This window comes from Carlito syrichta, unplaced genomic scaffold, assembly GCF_000164805.1.
Source record: "Carlito syrichta isolate Samal-C Ts95f unplaced genomic scaffold, Tarsius_syrichta-2.0.1 Scaffold304486, whole genome shotgun sequence".
Taxonomy (NCBI): Eukaryota; Metazoa; Chordata; class Mammalia; order Primates; family Tarsiidae; genus Carlito; species Carlito syrichta.
The window spans coordinates 257,421-267,774 of NW_007248582.1; the positions used below are offsets into that span (position 1 = coordinate 257,421).

Sequence of the window (10,354 nt, forward strand, 5' to 3'; positions counted from 1 at the left end):
AGGTGACGTGGGCAGGAACGTGAAAACACTTGCTGAAATAAAGCCCACCCGGGGAAGGGCCTGTTTTTAGTCTTCAAACCCCACGCCGGCCTTTGGTTTTCCATAGTCAAAAAGTCGTCCCCAGGCCCCCCCAACTCTTTGGGGAGTCTCGGGGCTGGGAGCGCGCACACGATGGGCGATGGGTGGTGCTTTTGAATGACCCAACTCCAGGGATCCCGGGGTCCTCGAGTGGGACGTCTCGTAGTCACGTGGTCTTGCCGGCGAAGAGCATTTGCCAGGCCAGGCCAGGCGCATCAGCGTCGCTGCCAGTTGTAGTTTGTGTGTCCCAAGCATGAGCTTGACTGTACTCATGCTCGTAGAGATTCGGTTTTCCTTGGGTTATCACCCCCCTCGGATTTTACCAGAACTTTTGTACAGGACCGGGAGACCAAATGTGGGGAGCTCACAACGTTAGACCTTTAGGTCGTCACTCTGTTTTCGAGGTAGGAGCCGCGTAGGAGCTGCTGAACACCGAGGTCGCTTTGTGAACAGTGGCCTCAGTTGAGATGAATAAAACACATCACGACATTCGTTCTGTCTCGTAGTTTGTTCTGATAGGGTTCTTTTGCTCCCCTGCGGACTAAGCCAGGGCGGTATTAGCAGGATCATCTTGTATTCTATGTGAAGATGCCTTTGGTTAAGTTTGGGAGACTTATGGGCTACCCACTTTTCATTTTCCCACTTTCTGTTCTTTACTAGCTAAGGAGCAAAGGGATAAGTAAAAGACACCAATGACTGTCATCTGGAGACCTCACCCTTGGGGGGTTTCAAGATGTGAACCTATGATAAAGATCCTACTCCTAGGCACTGTTTGCCAGTGTTTCCTGCACCCTTTCTCCCTACTTCTGCCTCCCCCTATAGTTAGGGCTTTAGCTGGCTAAGGAGCTAAATGTGCTTTTTATAACTGGCGTGGTTAAGGAAGTCAGTCTGTTGGAAACAGCAGTGAACCTCTTTCCCCGAATCCATTCATTATTGCATTCTTTAGAAATGTGGTTCGAAACACGGAGTTGGCTTTTGTGACCTTGATATGTAGAGATGGTCAAATTAGTCTAGAACGATGGTTCTCTAGATTTTGTTAGATGACCACAGGCGTTGAGTAATGTGAGATGAGGCTGGCAGTATCCCACACCACAAAACTTTAGTCAAGCCAGACTCCTGCTCTTGGGGAAGCTTGGAAAGAATAGCAACTGAACTCCTAATTGCTTTGTAAAGAAGCAGTTAAGTAGTTAATTATTTACTTTTACATCTTTTAAAATTCATTCTTCCACTTCTTTATTAAGCTAGAAGTCAGTACCCAAGAACACTTGGTATTAAAACCGTGCTAGAAATTAAAAGCCAAAATAAAATTCATTTTACATCTCAACCTAGTAAGCACACACACATACACTGGCATCTAATTTCAGAGAGCATTTACCCTGACCGTGTGTCATGAAACCTGGTATGTTTTTCATTTTACTCTTAAAAAAATGCTGTCCAGATCTGCTAAATTAATTTCAGAACCCACTAATGGGTGAAATATAGTTGGGGAAAGAGATGCTGCTAATTCATCCATGGTCATTTAAGTTAGTTCCCCCCTCCATTCAACTTAAGGGAATTCAATTATCTGTGTTTGGTGGAGAAAACACTTTTGAGTGATTCCCTGTTCCATTCTACTTCCTTGGAATGCCTCAGAATAAGCATGTACTAGAATACATTTGTGTTTTTCTTAATATGGACATCTCATCTCACTATGTGATTGTGCTAGCTAAACTTTAAAAAAATGTGGCCCCCTGGTTAGCAAGCAAACTATACATAACGCTCAGATGAAGAAAAAGTGATTAATTTCAGTGGGGAGAAGAAAAGCTGTTTGTATTGGACTTCCTGAGATTAGTAGGTTAGTTTGCAAATGTAACTTTTTCCTAAGGAATTTTCGAGGGTGTTCCAAAGGGTAGTTTTGTGCCCATCACATTTATGCCTTATCTCATTGATTTAGAAACTAACTCCATTATACTTCTAATTTTGATTATACATTTCAAGAATGTGTTCTGCTTGTGACAGAGGATGCTGGGAATGTGTGTGTGTGTGTGTGTATGTGTGTGTGTGTGCGCACAGTAATCACCATTGGTAGAATACCTGATGAGAAAAAGTAATGTGTTTACATAGAAAAAGTAATGTTATGTTTACATAGTGTGTATAAAGTTTTATTTTTGGAATCAGCCAAAAATATTTACTAAACTTGTAAACCAGTTTCAGGAAAAAATGTTTAGGGCATTTAAATGAAATACGTGTTCATTACCAACTTTAATGATGAAATTAACTTTCGAAGCATGTGATATTTGAAGACTGTATGACCAGAGGACTCAGCCAATTATATTTTATTTTAGAAATTTAGGTGTGTCGAAACCTTGTTTATTCATTCACAAAGACTAAATATTGGCGGGTGTATTGTGTAATTTCTTTTAGTTCTCAGTAGCAGTATTCTAGTAGGTAGATCTTTTTGTGTAATTATTTTCCATGCTTTTAATTTACTAAGTGGCTGCTTTGTGCCATACTTTGTATGTAAACTTTTGATATGGTTTCCCTCCATTCTGGTAAGCAAGTTATTTGTTTAAATGTAGGAAACTGTTTTCAGATATTTGTTGAATTCATTTTTCTAGTAAAGGTCAATTGAGGGCCTAATCCATTGCCAAAAACTAAACTAGGTGCTGGAACTGAATGAAGAAAGACCATTTTGGGTGTCTGTTTTTGTATAGATGGAATCTATTTTCATGCCCGCTTATAGTGAAAGGCAAAACCAGTCTACCTCCAAGGAAATTTAGAACCAGTTGCATAGACTGAGATTAACAAACTTTGTGAGAAGGGGTAGGAATTTTTATTTTTCAATCTTAGATTATTTAATTCTATTTGGAAGTTTGTAAAGAAATTTATAATGAGTAATTTTAAAGGTTTTTATCTGACAGATTTAAAACAATGTCTTTAAGTGCCCGAAACAAGGGAAATATAGGAAAAAATAAAGAGACTGATTGATAGTAGTTTCCTTGTATTAATAATGTCTGCCACAATTTGGACACTGTTTCTGTGGTTTTTGAAGGACTTTATGTTTTGTGTATGAAAGAGAGTCTTTTTATTAATTTGAAGTATAATCTAAACTGAACATGTTATAGTAATGTTGTAGTATCTAAATAACTAAAAAACTTCTAAAACTCATACATTCTAGTTCCACAATACATTTGTAGCATTTTATTGTTCACAAAAAACTTACTTTGTTTTCCTAATCACCAGACCTAGTTACAAACATGTTGATTATAGTTAATAACAATAAACTATATACTTGAAAATTCTGTAGGGTAGAATTTAAGTATTCTCATCACAAAAAGGTATGAGCATCTGAGGCAGCATTTATATTATTTATCTTGATTTAGCAATTCCACAGTGCGTACATGTATCAAAACATCATGCTGTACAACATAACTATACACATTTTTTGTCAATTGAAAAATTAAAAACAAATTCTAGAACAAAGAGTGAGTAGATGTATTTTTAATCTTGAAGTAGAGAAAGTCTTTTTAAACTGGCACGTAAAATCCGTAAATCATAATGGAAGAGATAGATAACATTTGAGTTAAAATTATTAGCTTTCTTTTTCCAGAAGAATTCTCATAAATAAAATAATCAGCAACAAACTGGGAAGAATACTTCTCACACGGCAAGTAGGCATAAGTCTAAGTCTAAGATTTTCTATGAATTTCTAATAACACTCCTATTTCACTGACAGAACTTTGTCACATAGCCCATAAGCTAGGAGTGGCCAGTCTGTTAGCTGGGCAAAATGATTTCTGTAACTCAAAAAAGGAGGGAATGGCTGATGGAGACAGGTACAAATTGAAGTATCTGCCACAAAGTAAACCCAAACAACCAACCATTCACAGAATTATTAAATAAAATGTGCTGTGAAAAAAAGTTGGAAAAGGGCAAGGAGTTATCAGAAACTTGATGGTATTGGTGGCTATTACAGACCCAGTAGTCAGGGGAGAATTCTTTTGGGGAGGTATTTAGGCAAAGACCTAAATGAAGTGAGGGAATAATCTATATAAAAACCCGAGGTTCAGTATGTACAAAGGCCCTCGTTTAAGTTGAGTAAAAAAAAAGTCAATGTGAACAAGGCAGAGAGTGATGGATGAGGTTGGGAAGGTTTATGTGGGGCCAGATGATTTGGGGTCTTAAAGCCTTGGAGAAGAATTTGGATTATTTTCCTAATCTGATGGGAACCCATTGGAAAGTTTTGAGTTGTAAGGCTAGGAGATCATGGTAGAGAGCTAGGCAAGAAAGGGAATTTATCTGGACTAGGGTGACAGTGGTGGAAAAAGTAAGAGTGGTCGGAATTGAGATATATTGTATGGATAAGGCCAATAGGGTCTAATGACGGTTTGGGTATGAAGTGTGAGGGAAAAAAAGCAACCAAGATTGACTCCTACTTAGATCTTTGATCCATTGAGTGGTGTCATTTTCTGAGATGCAAAGGTGCAGATTTATGAGAGGGTAACAAATCAATAATTTTATTTTGGACAAGTTTAAGATGTCTGTTAGACATTTAAGTGGAATTGTTTAATATGCAATTGGAGATACATGTCTGGACCCAAGAGTAGAGAAAATTGCTAGATATAAAATCTTAGCGATGGAGTCTTAGTGTAGAGTTGGTATGTAAAATTAAGGTCTGATACGAGGTTTCTTAAATAGTGGTTCTCAACCTAGACTACACAGATTCACCTGAGAGAGGAGCTTTTAAAAAATACAGGTGCTTGGACCTTACCTGAGACTAGTTACTCAGAATCTCTAGATTATCCATATATATATATAATTTTTTTTTTATGAGTTGAAGTCTCATTCTGTTGCCATGGTTGGAGTGAAGTGGCACGATCACAGGTAGCCTTGACCTCTTGGGCTCAGGTGATCCTTCCGCCTCAGCCTCCTGAGTGACTGGGACTGCAGGCATGTGCCACCTTGCCCAGCTAATTTTATTTTTATTTTTTTATAGAGATGAAGTCTCACTCTGTTGCCTGAGCTGTCTTGAGCTCCTGAGCTCAAGGAATCTTCTTGCCTTGGCCTCCCGAAGTGATGGAATTACAGCTGTGAGCCACTGTACCAGGCCTAGATCATCCCTATTTTTTTTAAAAGCTCCCAGAGTGACTCCTGTCAGCCAAGGTTAAAAACAACTAACCAAGGCAATAAGGATTGAAATTGTCCATTGTCAATATAGAAGACCTTGAAAAATGATTTTAGCATAATGGTGGGGAGAGAAGTCTTTTCATTTTTGAGTTGGCGTCTCACTTGGTTGCCCAGGCTGGGGACGCTCATGGCCACCCCAGCGCCGACCTTCTGGCCTCCCAGGATTTTTCCACCTCAGCCTTCCCAGTAGCCTGAACTACAGGTGTGTGCTACCACGCCCGTCTAATTTTTGATTTATTGCCAAGACGAGGGCTCACCAAGTTGCCTGGGTGGGTCCCGAACCCTCAGGCTCAGTCAATCCACTCACCTTGCCTGGGATTAAAGGCTGCGCCACCGAGCCCGACAGAGAGAAATCTGTTTTAAGAGGACCTTATGGAGTAAATGGGAGGTGAGGAAATGGAGACAGTGATAGGCAGCTCTTACAAGGAGTTTTGCTGAAAAGGAGAGCTGAAAAATGCAGTTGTAGCTGGAGGAGAATTTCCTTTTAGAGCAAATTTACCTTGATTTTCAGCATTTCACCATTTGTGCCCCCAAAATGTGAATGACAGACTAAGTACACGTGAATGTGGGTAAGTAGTGTAAGAATTTTTAAAAATAAAGTCTTTCTGACATATTTTTTAAAGATAAACTATTGGTATAGTTATAGATCTAGGAATTGATTATTATTTTTTTATTTTTAAATTTAATGTAGTGTCTTATCTTTTTTGATATCTTTTTTTTTTTTCTTTAAGGCTGATAAAGAGTTTGTATGGTCTTTGTGGAAACGTCTTCAGGTGACAAACCCAGATCTCACAAAAGCAGTCAGTTTGGTTGTGGAAAGGTGAGTTCCCAAATTATTTTTTTCACAAGTTTTGGTTTGTTGAATTTGTTTCTATTTAGTATTAACATTAAAACTTGTCATTAATGCCATAAAAAGTTGTATTTAATTTCTAAATGAATATGGAGCAAAATTTAATAATTATTGAATTTATTGCAAGGGTTCCAATTCACCAAGTACAGTTAGGCCCTGTTTCCTGCTCATACTCTGACATTATTTGGGAAGCTTGCAGGTAAGAGGTAAAACTACAGCCTAGGCATTGTGTGAATTGTGTGTGTGTGCGTGTGTGTGTGTGTGTGTGTCTGTGTGTGTGTGTCTGTGTGTTATAGCTCAACTCTAAATGTTGGCAGTCTCTGTTGTTTGGCTTTATACTCTAGAGTGCCCCCATAGGGAACTTACTAGATGTGACTCAGTTTTCCCCTAAGATAATTGCAGTGCATACTTGAAAGCCTGGGATGACCTTGCCAGAACAGAGTAAGTATTCTGGAATAGGTTCACTTAGCACTCCTTATTACTCTGTAGGGGATGCCCAGTCATTTAACTGTAGATTATTGGGTCTCTCCTTGGTCATTAGAAACAGTGGAGTGATGCTGGGTACTCCTTATCAAACATTTGGTATACAGTAGTCCCATGACACTTAGCCCTGCAATCACGACACTTGTTTTCCTATTAAATGGGTTTCATTGTATTTCCTAAATGAGAAGCTAAGCATATGGATACCTTTTCCTTTTCTTTTTTAAAAAATTGGAAGAATGATTGTATCATTCCAATATTGTCTGAATTTGATTTGTTAAAAATCTGTGATGCCTGCCTATGTTTAATTTTATTTTCCTTGGTTATTGTCAACTCTTAAAATAGTATAGTCAGTTTCTCCTCATGTTGCTTGTATGTGTAATGTATCAATCATTTTTCTCCTTTTGATGATTAGAATTAAGTCTTTTGTTGAAGTATCCTTGTTACTGCCTCAATCATCCTTTGAGGTAAAACGTGATCACCCTCAGGCTTTCTCTCTCTGTCTCTATCTTTTTTTAAAGCAGAATAAGCCTTCTGGACTTACTGTCTATGATTCTTTCTTTATCGTCCTCTCCTTTTATTAATTTTTTCGACTTTTTAAACATAGCCTTAATTTTTACTTTCCTCTTAGTTGAGCAGAAGCAAATATTAAAATATTGTTAGGTTATTTTTCTAATCCTTTATAATTTCTATTTTTCATATTTGTAAGATAATATATATTTATATAAAATATATATAGTTTATACCTATTGTATATTAGAAATAGGTACTCAAAACTTTGCTGATAAGATTTATAATGAGAAATGTCAGAGATTACTGGTTTATAGCTGTGATTCTCAAAATTTAGTGTATATTAGATATACTTGGATAATTTGTAAAGTGAATATATCTGAGACTTTCAACCTGATCTGTTGAATCTTTAAGGTTGGGGTCCAGGTTTAAAAGAAAAGTTTAAAATAATTCTGATGTTGTAGTTTATAGGTCACACTGTGGGATAGCTTAGATTTTGAATTCTGAAATTGGAAACTTGTAAGTGGGCATTTATAATTTTATGACTATGTAAATATTTCCTAGAGAATCATGTAGTATGTTTGGACCTACTGAGAAGTGAAAATGGTATGCCATCAACCTGTCCAAAAATACTCTTCTAAAGATCAAAGTCAAATAGATTATCTTTCTTTATAGTCCATTCGTTACCTAAATTATGCACCATTTAGGTCTGTTTAATTTTTTTTTTTTTTTGAGTTGGAGTCTCACTTCGCTGCTCAGGCTGGAGTGCAGTGGCATGCTCATGCCACCCAGCGTCGACCTGCTGGGCTCCACTGATCCTTCTGCCTCAGCCTTCCAAGTAGCCAGAACTACAGGCGTGTGCTACTATGCACGCTAACTTTTTTTTTTTTGAAGAGAAGAGGTCTCTCCAAGTCCCACGGGCTCAGGCAATCCACTCGCCTCAGTCTCCCAAAGTGCTGGGATTACAGGCTAAGCCACTGAACCCGGCCAGGTCTAATTTTAAACCATAGGGTCCCTGACATTTTCTCCCTGGAGTTTCTGATTACCCTTCTTTTCCTCTCTCATAAAGAATGCCTATTTTTTTGTCAGACATTTGTATAGTAGGCTGAGGACATTTTTCTTCGGTCTCTTTGGCTTATGGTATGGATTTAGACCAGTTGTTCCATAAGCCTACTCACAGTTGTCGTCTTACGTTTTCTTTTGTATTGCTGAACTTTATTCCACAGTTTCTAGGATCCCAGATCTTCCTTTTCTTTTTGTTGAATTATTTTCTCAGGATACACAAGTGGTACATGTTCTGACTCCTTACATGACTGAAAATATCTTTCTTTTACCCTTATAGTTGGTTGATACTTCAACTGAACGTACAATTTTTTGTTCAAGTAGTTGCCCCTGGATTTTTGAAAGTAGAGCACTGTTTTCTTCTGGCATACAGTGATGCTACCAAGGAGCAAAATGCTAGTGTAACTTTTGTTTCTTTCTAGATGTTTGCTTGAAGCTTTTAAGATTTTATTTTTATATGTGATAATGTGAAACTTCAACATCATCTGTTTATTTGTGTCTTTTAAAAATTTGTCCTTCTCAGGCTTTGGTGAGCCTTTTCAACCTCAGAACTTAAGATTTTCATTACATTGAGAAAATATTCTTCTCTTATGTTTTTTCTTCATTGTTTATTTATTTGTTTATTCATTTGTATTTAGGTACTCTTTTAGCATGCATAAAAGGCACTCTAGATCTAGTGCCCTTTAGGTTGGACCTTCTGGATTTTGCCTTTTTTTCTTTGTCATGTTTTCCATCTTTTCATCTTTTTATTGTATCTCCTGAATGACTTTCCTACTTTTTCTCTTAGTAAGTGGATTTTTTTCTCTTTGCTTGGTGGTATGGTTTGAATGTTATTGTCCCTCCAAAATTCATATATTGGAATGTAGTACTTGACGTGTTTTTTTAAGAGGTGAGGCCTCTGAGAAGTGATTTTATCTTGAGGCAATACCCTCATAATGGGATTAGTGCCTTTATGAAAGGGTCTTGAGGGATCCTCCCTCTTCTTCTGCCATGTGAGGACACAGAAGACATCATTTAGGAGGAACAGGTCCTCACCAGACACCGTATCTGCTGGTTCCTTAATCTTGGACTTTTCAGCCTCCGGCACTGTGAGCAGTACATTTCTGTTGTTTATAATTACTCAATTTAAAGTATTTTAAAAATAGTAGTCCAAATGGACTAAGCTTCTTTACTTCATTATTTGAATTCTTTTATGTTAGAAATCAAATTTTTGCATTTAGGAAAGTACTTATTTGATTTTTCCTTTTTAAAAGCAGTCTTTAAAAGAGTAACTTTTTAATGTTTCTGATTATATTTTTTAAGTTCTTTTCTGTTTCTTGTATTATCTGTTTTCTGTTGGGTAACTTCTGTTTGTTCTATCTAGTCTGCTTCCTAGTCTTTTCTTTACATTAAAAAAGCAAAAATTCCTAGTCTTTCTCTTTGATGTTGAGTTTATTCACTGATTGATCATGTTTTTTTCTATGAAAGTCTACATTGCTTTATGTAGGTATGTTGATCGTAGGGGTTTGCTTTGTTTTTTGTGTATCTGTTTTCCAGAAGGTTTCTCCTCTGAATGTAACGATTGACTGTAGGCTTTTTATAAGGAGTAGAGGAGGGGCTTATGGACAGATTTTCCTGAAAGGTGTGTAGCGGATGGACTTCATCGTTGTGAAAGAGAGTTAGATTCTTTATGTCAGGCCTTTTTCTGAGTTTATTGCTTGTTCTAGCACCCCTAGTAGGATCTTTGCTGTTCACATGGTTGTTGGGAGAACTGTCTTTGGGCTTGTTGCTGTAGGGAAATGGTGCAGATAGCTGTTCTGAACGTGGGTGAGTGGGAGGCCCAGCTTGTAGTGGGTGGGGTCTGAACTGATCATCTTGACTCCTATGAGCTTCTGCTCTCTGTATTTACTGATTGTGTACTTAGAGCCTCTCTGGGGACTTTCCTGTGAAAAACAGCATCCTCTTGCACTGTTGACTTTAGGTTTTGGATTATGATTTTTCTTACTTGGTTTGTTTGTCTATGCTTCTCTCTCTTGTTTTGTCTTGTTTTGTCTTTTTTTTTGAGTTGGCGTCTCACTCTGTAGCCCAGAGGAGTGCAGTGGCCGCTCCCGGCCACCACAGCCTCGAAAAGCTGGAACTACAGGCGTGTGCTGCCACGCCCGGCTGATCTTTTGATTTATTGTAGAGATGAGGTCTCACTGCCCAGGCGGGTCTCAAACCCGCGGGCTC

The 10,354-nt window shown here is 37.9% G+C and overlaps 1 protein-coding gene across 1 annotated transcript in view; it reads left to right on the top strand.

The window, feature by feature from the left end:
- Positions 1–5,807: 5,807 nt before the first annotated feature.
- LOC103262414 (centlein-like) overlaps positions 5,808–10,354 on the top strand; it is a 173,328-nt gene continuing 168,781 nt past the window's right edge. The window contains exons 1-2 of the mRNA XM_008060037.2: positions 5,808–5,813; positions 5,976–6,064. Coding sequence (XP_008058228.1) covers positions 5,808–5,813; positions 5,976–6,064 — 95 coding nt within the window. The remainder of the gene's footprint in view (positions 5,814–5,975; positions 6,065–10,354) is intronic.